Source organism: Penaeus monodon, chromosome 16, assembly GCF_015228065.2.
Source record: "Penaeus monodon isolate SGIC_2016 chromosome 16, NSTDA_Pmon_1, whole genome shotgun sequence".
Taxonomy (NCBI): domain Eukaryota; kingdom Metazoa; phylum Arthropoda; class Malacostraca; order Decapoda; family Penaeidae; genus Penaeus; species Penaeus monodon.
In genome coordinates this window covers 14,241,162-14,253,661 of record NC_051401.1, presented here as the reverse complement: position 1 = coordinate 14,253,661, position 12,500 = coordinate 14,241,162, and the positions used below count along the sequence as shown (strand labels likewise).

At 35.4% G+C, this 12,500-nt stretch overlaps 1 protein-coding gene across 2 annotated transcripts in view; it reads left to right on the top strand.

The window, feature by feature from the left end:
* Nucleotides 1-9,694, top strand: part of LOC119582534 (nucleolar protein 14-like) — a 13,209-nt gene extending 3,515 nt beyond the window's left edge. For both annotated transcript variants that reach the window (XM_037930851.1, XM_037930852.1), the window contains exons 5-16: nucleotides 2,692-2,942; nucleotides 3,169-3,395; nucleotides 4,378-4,508; nucleotides 4,696-4,938; nucleotides 5,983-6,137; nucleotides 6,643-6,783; nucleotides 6,895-6,960; nucleotides 7,524-7,688; nucleotides 7,977-8,143; nucleotides 8,491-8,823; nucleotides 8,939-9,094; nucleotides 9,413-9,694. In XM_037930851.1, the coding sequence (XP_037786779.1) occupies nucleotides 2,692-2,942; nucleotides 3,169-3,395; nucleotides 4,378-4,508; nucleotides 4,696-4,938; nucleotides 5,983-6,137; nucleotides 6,643-6,783; nucleotides 6,895-6,960; nucleotides 7,524-7,688; nucleotides 7,977-8,143; nucleotides 8,491-8,823; nucleotides 8,939-9,094; nucleotides 9,413-9,506 (2,129 nt within the window). In that variant the 3' untranslated portion in view covers nucleotides 9,507-9,694. The remainder of the gene's footprint in view (nucleotides 1-2,691; nucleotides 2,943-3,168; nucleotides 3,396-4,377; nucleotides 4,509-4,695; nucleotides 4,939-5,982; nucleotides 6,138-6,642; nucleotides 6,784-6,894; nucleotides 6,961-7,523; nucleotides 7,689-7,976; nucleotides 8,144-8,490; nucleotides 8,824-8,938; nucleotides 9,095-9,412) is intronic.
* The last annotated feature ends 2,806 nt before the right edge of the window (nucleotides 9,695-12,500 follow it).

Here is a 12,500-nt window from a genome sequence, read left to right as displayed (position 1 = left end):
TGTAGGTTTGGGGGTTTTGCTGAGAAAAATAGAAAAGTAGCTTATCATTCTTTTTCCTCTCATTTCTTTTCCTTTTCCCCCTTATCCCTTTGCTCGTTGTTGGCGCTGGGGGCTTGGGAGACAAGGACTAGGGCCCAATGTAGGGGACTGCCCCTACCTTGGACCTCATTCTTGCCTCAACTAATTTTGCATGGACTTTTGTTTCCCCTTCTCCTTTTCCTTTATCATCCCCATCTCCTGTCCACTTCCTAAGATGTGAGAGCCATGATGAAAGGATAAAAGGCTGGATTTATGTCAGTCATGAATGACCTCTGGGAGCCATGGGCATGGTATTCCCTTGGTTAATTGCCTAGCCCTTACCCCTCATGGGGACCCTGAGGGATAGACCACTTTTTCTCCCCGTTTATATCAGGTTCACCATCACCAATAATGAAGATTTTTATCCTTATTATGGACATTAAGGCTTACCCCTTTGTCAACTAGCCTATCTAAATTTGATTTCATTGGTTTCCTGACCCCCTGCCTCTCCTTTGACCACAGCTCTGACCACTTATACTTATACCCCCTTCTCAATGTTTGATTTCTACTCTATCCATTCCTAATCATCCACCCAGGTCATCACTCAACCTTCAGAATACATCCCTTCCTCTCTCCTAACATCCTCCACTCCATCTTCTTCATCCTTATTGTCCTCCATATTGTCCTCCTCCCTCTCTCCATACCACCCCATCTTCCTTCCGCCCTTGTCCTTCTACTGCTGTAAACTTTTTGAGTACCCTTTTTGTCTCAGCCAAGTGGGATCATTTCTTTGTGATTCCCCCTACAGTCCCTGTACTCTGACAATCCCTTCTCTTCTAACAATGTCTCCAAAAACAAGTAGGCATATTCTGATTGTTCACATCATGTCACAGGTAGTTCTGAGTCCCAAGCTTGTTCATTATCTACCCTGTCTAACTTCACTGGCAAACCTAGTCCTTCCCAACCTCACTTCTCCCTTAATCCTAGTACCAGAACTTGTTTCCGTCTCTCTGACTGATTGTCATGTCTACAACAAGGACAGGTCAGACTGAGAAAATGACTTGCTCGCATGTCTTTTCGACTATGATGCAGTGGCAGTCCAGTGCTACACTATTCCTCCCAGAGGCCAATGTAAGTCCTATACCAATATTGCCAAAATTAGCTTCCATTTATATTGGTGGTGTGTCATCCCCTATCAGACCATATCGACCTCTTCCCAGTCAATGTCAGAAATGTTGGTGTTTTGGCCACCCAGCCAAAAACTGTTGCTCCACAGCCCGCTGCCCTCTATGTGCCCAACCTGGTCATGATTGTTCATATTGCACCGCACAGTCATGCATGTGTGCCAGTTGTGTTGGCTCCTGTAATATATTTTATAGGAGCTACGCAATCTACAGGCTCGAATCTGAGGTAGCAGTTCTCAGATTTAAACTATGCCTCACTCTGTGTGAGGCCAGACAAGAAGCATACTGATGAGGTTTCTTTTTCTGCCTATTCCAAAACTGTACTTCACTCTGGCTCCCCTCCTATCTTCTCAAGAAGTCTCAGTATCTCATCCCTCTACCCTGAACCAACCTACCTCTACTACCCTCTTCCCCAGTCAAATTCCTTTTCCAGTCTAAATCCAGATACTCCAATCTCTACCATTTCCTTGATACCTACCCCTTCCATTCCTCCTCCTCACTTTATCCAGACACTCTAAACATTCCAATCCATCTTCTCCTACCACATCCTCTCCTACACCTACCTCTCCCTCTGCCTCTTGGACATCCATTCCTTTTTCTCCAACACATAAGAAGACCTTTGTGTTTTAGACCTCTCCACCCAACTCCCCTCCAGAAACTCCTGAAGACATCCAAAAGTTCATAAACATGACTCAACAGAATGATCCACTCTCTCACATCCACCCTCTTATCCCTTTATTCACTCTACATTCAAAGTATCTGCTGATATCCATCCTCCTCCTCCTCAAGTTTCCCCTACCCCTCTTCCTCCCACTCACCCAAAACACATCTATCCTCTCCTCCCCCATGTGCATCACCATTCCCCCTTCCTTCCCCATTATCCTTACCACTCCCACGTAGTATGTGACTACAATGCCCTTCTCCAGATCCCTCCCCTCCTGACATTCTTCCTGATACTTCACCACCTCTGTTCCCTTATTTCATTCTCAGGATTCTTCTCCTACTTCTACAACTATCATTTCTTACCATATTACGCTCTGATTGTTTCATAATAGCTCTTTTGCAGTTTTCCTCATACAGTGTTATTCTCCCCTCCTCTCCATTTGATCTGATTGCCCTATACCTTTAACCCCATCCCCTTTTACAAATCTCTGCTGTATTCCATTGGCTCCTCTTCTATACCCTTTTCACTACCATTCTGTCCTACACATTCTACAACCTTTGACACCTAACTCTTACACATCTTATCCTGATCTTTAACTCATTTCTACCCTTTTTGCCACAATACTTTACCATAGGTCTCTGTGACCTTTGATGTCTTAGCACATTTATTTCTTCTAACCCATTAAACAATATTTTCCTTTTTTGGTCTTACATTTTTTGTTGTTCTTTTTCTTCTTCTTCATTGGAAAAGGAATTCTTTTTTTTTTTTTTTTGTAAAACTGTATTAGCAGGAATCATATAATGGATTCACATTTTTGCCCAACAGCTCAATTTGTCAAAGAACAGCATTTTGGTGGTTTCTTGACAAGACGAGAATATGAGGAAGGTGATACTGACAAACACAAGACCAAGAAAGAATGGATTGATGAAATCATAGCAGAGTCAAAAAGAAAAAAGGCTGAGTTCAAAAAGGAAAAAGAGGAGCAGCATGAAGCTGTCAGTAACCTTGATTCCAAATTACAAAATTTCATGATGATTATGGCTGGTTATACAATGACTGATGAGGACAAACAAGCAGTAAGTGAGAGCAACTATTTGTTAACAGTTTTGCCATCTACATTTTTTATGTCACAGAAATGTCCAAAGATTTTTTTGTAAGTAATAAGATTATCATGTTGATAATTCTTTATTGAAATAGTTTTGAAATATGGCATGACAGTTGAATGCTTTGTTTGTAAGAGTTCCGATATTTATGCCTCAGTGAATTATATAATAACTTCATGTGATTTCTTTCACATTCCAGGCTAAAACAAAAAGTGCCTTTAGAGACTATGATATGCTCGTTAAAGAGCTTGGATTTGACCGTACTGGAAAAGCAAAACCTGTTGATAAGTTGAAGACACCAGAGGAAATAGCCAAGGAAGAGAGAGAGAAACTTGAAAAACTGGAAGCAGATCGTGTCAGGCGGATGAAGGGAGAAGAAGTAAAAGATGTGAAAAAAATGAGGAGTGCAGATGACCTAGATGATCAGTAAGCTATGAAGTCAATGTGAAAGAACTAAATTGTTATGGGGGAAATTGTAGTTTAAAAATGTAGAATTATGATAATGAATAATTTTTATGCTACTTGTTTATAAAAGTGGTGTGCTAAGACTAAGGAAACTTCTTAACCCAATGGCTGTGGGGGGTTATGTATCATCCAGTGTAGTGTGTTGTAAATTTTCTTGCACGCAGATGGCACCACAAGGTCTCAATCACCAAGGAGTCAATTAGTAGGCCATAGTGAGCATGCCTGATTTCCCCATTCCTCAAATTTGTGGGAATTTTTTTTTTCCAATGCTATCTCTGTTGATACTGTTATTATTGTTATTGATGTTATGATGATTATGTTATTAAATTACTAATAACAATAAAGATGGTAAAATAGTATGAAAGAATCTTTCTGGAAGAAAGTATAAACAGGTGACTAGTAACTGACTCCGTGGTGACTAAGCACTTGTGGAGCTGTCTCTGTGTAAATGCTATTAATAATAAACTAAAATTACAGTGGATAGTGGCATGTAATCATGCCAGCTATGTCCAGTGGATTAAGTTGCTTAACTCTTTTGTTGTAGTACCCAGTATATGTGTATGTTTGTGTGAACGTGTGTTTGTGTGTGAACGTGTGTTTGTGTGTGAACGTGTGTTTGTGTGTGAACGTGTGTTTGTGTGTGAACGTGTGTTGTGTGTGTGAACGGGTGTGTGTGTGTGTGAACGGTGTGTGTGTGTGTGTGAACGGTGTGTGTGTGTGTGTGAAGGGTGTGTGTGTGTGTGTGTGGGTGTGTGTGTGTGTGTGTGTGTGTGTGTGTGTGTGTGTGTGTGTGTGTGTGTGTGGGTGTGTGTGTGTGTGTGTGTGTGTGTGTGTGTTTGTGCATGTATGGAGATCTGTATCTTTCTGGATTTTTATCAACATGTATGTGTGCACATGTGCTATACCTATGTTGTAATTAATATGGCTATACTTTACTTTACAGGTACATATTGCAGAAAGATATCCAGGTACCTTTGAGTTATAAAGATGGCAAAATGTTGAGAGCAGATAATGAAGACCAAACAGATGATGAAAGTGATGGTGAAAAGGATGATGATGCTGAAGATGAAAATGGTAGGACATTATTTGTGTGAATTGTAATAGGATTCCATCTTTTTTATGAATCCTTTCAAACTTTTTTATTGATGATATGTAGACTTTCATGTTAAAGCAGTTGCAAATAATGTTGATAAACATTATATCTGCAGGATTGGTTGTGATTGTAATTTACAAAAGTTTGATTGTATTAATACATTTTCAGAGGAAGTAGACGAAGATGGGGAAGAAGAGGAAGGAGAAGGAGGAGAAGAAGAGGAAGCAGAAGAAGAAGAAGAGGATGAGGATGAGGATGAGGATGAAAGTGATAAGTACTCAGATATTTTAGAAGAAAGTGAGAGTGAAGAGGAGGAAGAAGAGATAAAAGAAAAGCCTGGTACACTTGATGTGATTAAAAAGAAGGAAATGATGGAAGCAGCCAAAAAGGAGCTGCCATATACATTTGAAGGTAAGTGGAGTAAAAGTTGCAGCTGTAGCATAAAAAATAAATCTAGAAATAATTATGTGGGGTAAATACTAATTGAAGAATTATAGTATGTAATGATTGATTTGGTGCCTTATGTTTGTATTACCTTTACAGACTGCATATATGATACTATATTGGTTATAATAGTAAATAAAGCACATACTACAAAAACAATTAGGAATAAGAAAAGCCTATGGCATACACTTCTGCCTCTTGTCCTACTCAGTCCCTTTGACCCTTAAAAAATATTTTATTTCTGATTATCTTCTGTATAGTTGTTTCCTTTAATGTAATTCATGTAGTTTTATGTCATCATAAATCTTTGAATTCACTGTATGAATGTACAAAAGAGGACTAAGTACTTTTCATACTGAAACCTAGTATGAAAGCAAATCATTATCCTTGTGAAAATCCTAATAGAATTCAACAAAGTGAATTGTAATTAATTACATTATATCTGTTAGCAAGCATTCTCTGCTGTTTTATTTGGTTGATGACAAAGGGAAATGTCAGAAAATACCAGCACAGGAACATCAAGTTTCCACCTGCCCTAAGAAGTTACTAGAGTCCTAAGTATTCCACATTCTGTACACGGCCAAATGCAGTGTTAAGGAGGACACTGCTATAACTTACCATCACCACAAGGGCTGTTTTGAACACTTGGGAAGAGAGATATAGTATTATTGTTTAGTAATGAAATGGTGAACTGATTTCTTATGTCATTGTGTGGGGATACAAGATACCATGGTGATAGCTTAGCTTTTAGGCACTATACCTATACATAAATTCTCCTTAGATTTTAATTGAAAGTACAGTTTGCAGAGTGTGTATGGGATTTACTATTTTAATAGATGATACAGTAATTTATGTTCATTTATCTTATAGGCAGTTCCAAACATTATGCATCACCAGGTGCATATTTTTGTTGTCTTTTGCTGAACTTTTTGTTGTCTGTTGCTCTATATGAAGTTTTCTTAACATGTAAGTGATTGGTAGAGATTGTAATATATGTGATGTTGTTTTCAGTGCCACAAGACTATGAGGCATTTTGGGCATTGTTAGAAAATCACTCGCCAGGAGAAGTGAACACTATCTTAGAGCGAATGGTTGCATGTAATCATCCCAAACTTGGAGGGAAGAATAAGGAAAAGTGTGATTACTTATGTGCATATCTTCTGCAGGTAAAAATGATGACTTCATCATCATCATCATTTTCATTAGTATTAGTGTTATCATTATTATTTTTTTCTTTATTATTATTATTATTATTATTATTATTGTCATTCCTGTTAGTTATTTCTATGATTATTATACTAATGTAAATACTATTATAATTATCATTTTGATTATTATTATCGTCAGTGTCATTATTGTTGTTATTAATATTGTTCAGTTATTATTATTATTATTAGTAGTATTTGTTGTTTGCATACTATAATTATAATCATTATAATTATAAAGATTGTTATTATAACTATTTGTATGAATATCATCATTGTCATTATTATTTATCATCATCATCAATTATCACCATCACCAGTCTTTATTAGTACTGTATTTGTTATTAGTAATAACATATGCTGATATATTTTATTAATTTGTTATATATGAAATGATTAGGAAAAGTGAAGTTTGTGGAGTGTTATACAGTTACTTATACTTATTATACAACTCATACTTTTGCAGACCTTGAATGTTTTAGCTGATTATGATGGTTCTTCTCCCATGAACTCTGTGTCACCCCTTTTGTATGTGGATTGCATCACTCAACACATTTATGGTCTTACCCAGTTAACCCCAGTAAATACAGCAAATGCATTAAAACAGGTAAATCATGAAGTGGTTGTGTGAGTAGAAGTTAAATGAAATTTTGCTTTGAAAAAAAGGTTATGGCAAAAGATTATAGTATGAGTTATAATACTTTACAAAAAATTTCAGGTGCTGTTGGAAAAATATGGAGACTGTTCAAAATATAAATTCAAAAGATATCCTATGGGTGATACAGTAAGTATACACAGATTCATCTGTCATTGTGTTTGAATTTTTGTTTACGTGACATGACCAATGTCAGTGGAACCTTAATGCACCAGATAGGCCCATGCACTAGGTACAATTCACCAGTGAATGAAGCTAAAGTACGACTTTACAGGGGCTATAGCTCTTAAATTGGGGCAGTAAGGCAGTCTCAACATGTGTGGCCTGAATGTAGATGCTATATCCACTCTTGTCATAACATGTATGTATATTCCATTTGCCAGCAATGGATTAATGGAACATTGCTGAATCTACAAACAACCCAAAAAATTCTTGTGTGTGCATTTGTGTAATGTCATGTATACATGAGAATATGTGAGTGTTTTACACTATCAGCTATGCATCAAATTATTTTTATGTGTGTGTGGGGGCGGGGGCGATGGAAGCCTGATATTTGCCAGTAGAGAGAGCATATATCTTTTTTCTGGGGGAGGATTGTAAGGTTCTAAATTTGTTGTGAAAGGTGTATGATAATGTAAATAATTTTTCTACAAATGATATATACTTATATTATTATTACTTTTAACTTTCAGTTTGTGTTCCTGAAAATAGCTGGGATGCTTTTCCCATCATCTGATTTTATTCATCCTGTCATGACACCTGTCATGGCTTTCTTATGCAACTTGCTTGGGCAAGGCAAAATCACAAATCGAAGAGAAGTTAATGCTGCTTTATTCACAGCATATCTTGCATATGAGGTAAATAACATTACAGTACTTGCACAGCAAATCACTTGATAAGGTCTGTCACTTCCAGATTATGTGCTAGCTATAGTAATTTGTGTATATAAATGTGTATAAGCCTAGTCTTCTTAAGAAAAGGGGTTTAATTGAAAAAAGAAAAAGAAAAAGAAAATTGTTGGATAAAAATGATCACTTATTTTTTATTTTTTTTCGTAAGACATGAGAACTTGAGTGAGACCTAAGAATTTGTTGATACCTTCCTGTAGCTAAGTATATTCTTCACTGTCTCTTTTTTTTTAACAGTACATCAGCCGGTCTAAAAGATTTATGCCTGAGTTGACAAATGTTCTCAATGGTTTGCTGTTTATGTCAGTAGCCATGAAGAACAAAACTAAATTGCCCATCACACCACCTTTCAAGTGCGTAGGGCCAACTGCATCTCTTCTTGTACCAGAGGCGCCTGTTACAAAGTAAGCAACAGCTTTAAATATTCATTTGTTGTTTTGTTACATTTATTATTTAGAAGTAATTTTTTTCCCTCCATGATGTTGAGGACAGCTTATCGTGTTACCATATTTCTGGGTTTATATTTGGGCTGATTTAAGTACCTATCAAACATGCTCTATTTTGGACTGGTTCTTGTGATTACACTTCCTGGAGCAGAGAACTTTTTCTTTTAAAGAGTTTTATATAAATTGTGTTCTAGTACAATACTCAGAAATGTGTTCTAGTACAATACTCAGAAATATGTAATGTAGTTCATTGATGACACTATAGTAGTATGTTTGCTTAATTTGATAATGTATTTCAATTACAGATTTGAAAGTATTAAACTTACATTTGCAAGTATTAATAAAAAAGATGAGGAAATGACTGATGACTTCAAAATGAACGTGCTCCAGAAAACTGTTGAGCTCTTACAAGAAGTGTGTAAATGCTGGTCGGGCCTTGCATCTGTTCGAGCTATTATGAGACCAACCACAGTATTGCTGGATTGCTTGGTCCTAGAGAATCTCCCTAAAAGTGTACAAGAGGCTGTTGAAGCTCTGCACCAAGCTATTAGATCATTGCCAGCCCAAGGCAAACCCCTTGTCAAGGAAGAAGCAAAGCCCAAATCAATACCAATGTTTGAGCCAGCCTTTGAGAAGATGTATGTTAAATATATGTTTAAGTGTTGGACTTTAGTGATACAGTTTTGAAAATTATGAGATGTATAATTATGTTTTTACTGATGTTAGATAAAAAAAATCCTCAATCTATTGCAGTGTTGAAGGAGCCAAAAAACGACATGGTTCCAAGGAAAAGCTGGAGCATCAGAAATTGCTTCATAATCTGAAGCGAGAAAGAAAGGCTGTAAAGAGAGAAATTGAGAAAGATACTGCATACTTAGCTAGACAGAAATTGCAGGAACAGCTTGAAAGGTAAGATATATCTTTGATTGTGTCTGCTGAAGAATATATGCTTCCTCATTATTTTCAGCCGATAATCACCCATATAACCATATAGATCCAGTAATTGCATTTATTGCATTACTTTGCTCTAAAAGATCAGTAAATCTGGCTCATCAACATTAATCATAAATAGTATAAATAGTTTTTGGCCATTTTATATTTTATAAAATTATATACCAGTGTGAGCTTTCCCACTGGGTTTCTTTTACATCAGTATCAGTTGTAAATAATATTGAAATATAATCTAAAAAGCTGCATTATATCATGCAAATTTACTCTTCTTTTCAGTGACGCTGAACGGAAACGAAAGGTTGGACAGATCATGGGAGGTCTGCAAATACAAGAGAGCGAACACAAAAAAATGAAGTTGAAGAAGAAATAATTAAGTTTCTTATAAGACTTCTTAGCCTTCTCTTCTTCAGATTTTCACAAACAAAAGTGGAAGAATAATGCAATACAGTCTACTGTATATATTAAGAATTGACAGGAACTTTTCCTATGGAATATATTATATATACACACACACACCATATTGTATTTTGTAGAATGAATAAACTCTTTTCTGGTTTATCTCGTATATCATTACGGTGTCTCAATACAATGTAAGCTTATCCCTTCTCAACCTGTCTTTCGCTTTTACAAAATCTCCAAAACGCCTTTTTCATTATTTGAAACATTCCTGGAACGTACAGTTCTGTAGCATAACAGTTAATCGGTTATGCTACAGTGAAAGGTAATGTTGTCATCAAAAGCAATTGAACTAATAGCTGAAATTAAAATATTTTAGGATGATGTGGGATATAAATAAATGTACCAAACTCAAAAGTACTGAAAAAATGAAACCTATTGCTGTCTATTGTGTCCATATGCTAAATCTTCAAGACATTTACAAATTAAATATGGAACCTTGTATTGTAGGCCGACAGGGAGGGAAAGAGAGAAAGAGGGGAAGGGAAGGGAAAATTAGGGAAAAGTCAATTACCATCTTGATAAAGCATATAAGCGGAAGAATATATACTTTGGAACCTCCCCCTCCTGTTCCATTGCCTTGGACCTCAGCCCTCATCTTAACTAATTTTGTATGGTCTTTTCTTCTCTTCCCTTCCTTTTCTTTCTCTGCTTGATCCCCTTGTTCTATCCACTTATCCTGATTGTTAACTTATGTCCTTTTTGCCACAAAACTGTATCATAGTGCTCCCTACTCCTTTAACTCCTTCCCCTTTCTAACACCTTTACCTTATGCTATGCCCTATCAGCTCCCCCTCTCACTACCATACTACCCTCTAGTACTGTTCAAACTAATTTTGCTCTAACCATTACCTCATTCTTAACTCTTTTCGCTACTTCCTTGCCTGGGGTCTTTGCCCCCCAATCCTCATGCTATTGCTATATTTTAAACATGCTGCTAATGACCTTAGATGTTGATGCAGCAGAAATTTTTCAATAATAAATAAATATACCTTAGAAAAGGTATGCACAAAAACAGATAACATTGCAAATGAGAGTCAAGGGTTTTGACAAAGTACAAGAATGTTTATGTGGGTCAGGCCTACAAGCCACGAAGGAGAAACACCACTCAAGTGAGCCTAATGCTAGGATTTTAGGCCACATGCAGGCAGTGAGGCACCTGGCTACAATGGCTTCACTAAAAAGTAACATGAAAAAAAGGAAGAGTCAGTTTACCTACATTTTTGTTTTCTATTTGAGGTCTGTTCCTTTATTGTGTGTAATTTTACATGAATCATAAACTGGCATTATAAATTTTAGCTTATACACACTTCCCAAATTACATTTCAGTGTAGTTGGAAGAACCTTTGACAGTAAGGTGAATGCTACAGGATGGCAAATATGTTCAATCAAAAAAATGAGTGGAAGAGAAACAGTCACAGAATATTGCAATTTTAGGATGGATGGCCCCATTAACTGCATCTTGTATTTCTTGTTATATAGATATTCTTCCTTTCAACTGTTTTTTAACTCTAGAGAATCTATATATTACACAACAACTACAACAGTGTCTGAATGTTACAGAATGAATGATACACATATAAACATGATACTATAGCAACCTCCCACCCCCTGGCTGATATCAATTCTGATTACAGCATAAATCCTCTTCTCCATATATATATACATACATACATATATATATATATATATATATATATATATATATATATATATATATTATAATTTTTTTTTTAAATAATTTGAATAATCTACATTTTCTGCTGGCTGCATTCTTCCTAGAAATTGTAAAAAAAGACAAGAAAAAAGAAAAGGAAGAAAAGTAAGAAACTAAAGGATTACACAAATATATTGGTCTTAGTTAAGGATATATCATCTGTAAATAATGTAATTCAAAGTATTTTAAAAAAAAAAAAAAAAAAAAAAAAAAAAAAAAGTATTAGTAGTAGTAGTAGTGTTTCTGTAGAACAATAATACTCCCTCTTAGGTCTGCTGTACAAGCCTGTTTAAATCTTCATCTGTTATTTGCTTATTAGATACTTTGTTACCTTCCTAAATGTACATTTGCAAAAATATTTTCATATAAAATTTCCACTTTTTTGCCTGCTTTTACATCTGACTGACTCAATTGGTATATGATTTCCTCTACTGTACCAATTACTTACTCTTTTCTTCCATTTTTACCTAACAAGAGGTTTCAATAAGGATATAATACAATGAATTATAATATAACACATTTTACTGTAGTATTGGGGAAATGTTTCATATAATCAAAAAATATTATTATGTACTAATAAGTTAAGAGCAAACTTTCAACAGAAATTTTCTGTTCCAGGTTCACATCTGATAGTATTTTCTAGCTTTGCTTTTATATTACAGTGTTTTAAAAACAGTGACATGTTTTTTCAGTCATTCACACTGTGAACATGGATAGGACATAGTAGAAAATAGTCTGCTATAGTTACACTGCTCATTTCAGTTTTTCAGCAAACTAAATTCATTGTAATTCAATCATATTCATATAATTTGCAGATTTACATATATTATTTTACTAAACCAATAAAAAAAGAAAACTTCTGTATCCTTGTCCTATTCATTTACTCAAAGTCAGATTTGCATTTTTGTGAATGAATAATAATACCCAGAAGTTAGTCATTAAGTAGCAGACTAGAATAATGACACATGAACCTGAAATCTTATTTACATACAGATGCAATGTTTCTCTATCCACAAACTTGTTTACTAGTCTAAAAAGACCTTCTACAGAAAAGAAAATCACCATAAAAAACTATAATCATGTGTTATCAAACTAAATGTAAAAAAGTTAACAATGTATTGTATACACTCTTGATATTTTAGCTTTTCCACCATGTTATCTTTATTCCCTTTCTAAATCTCTTTCTCAAGT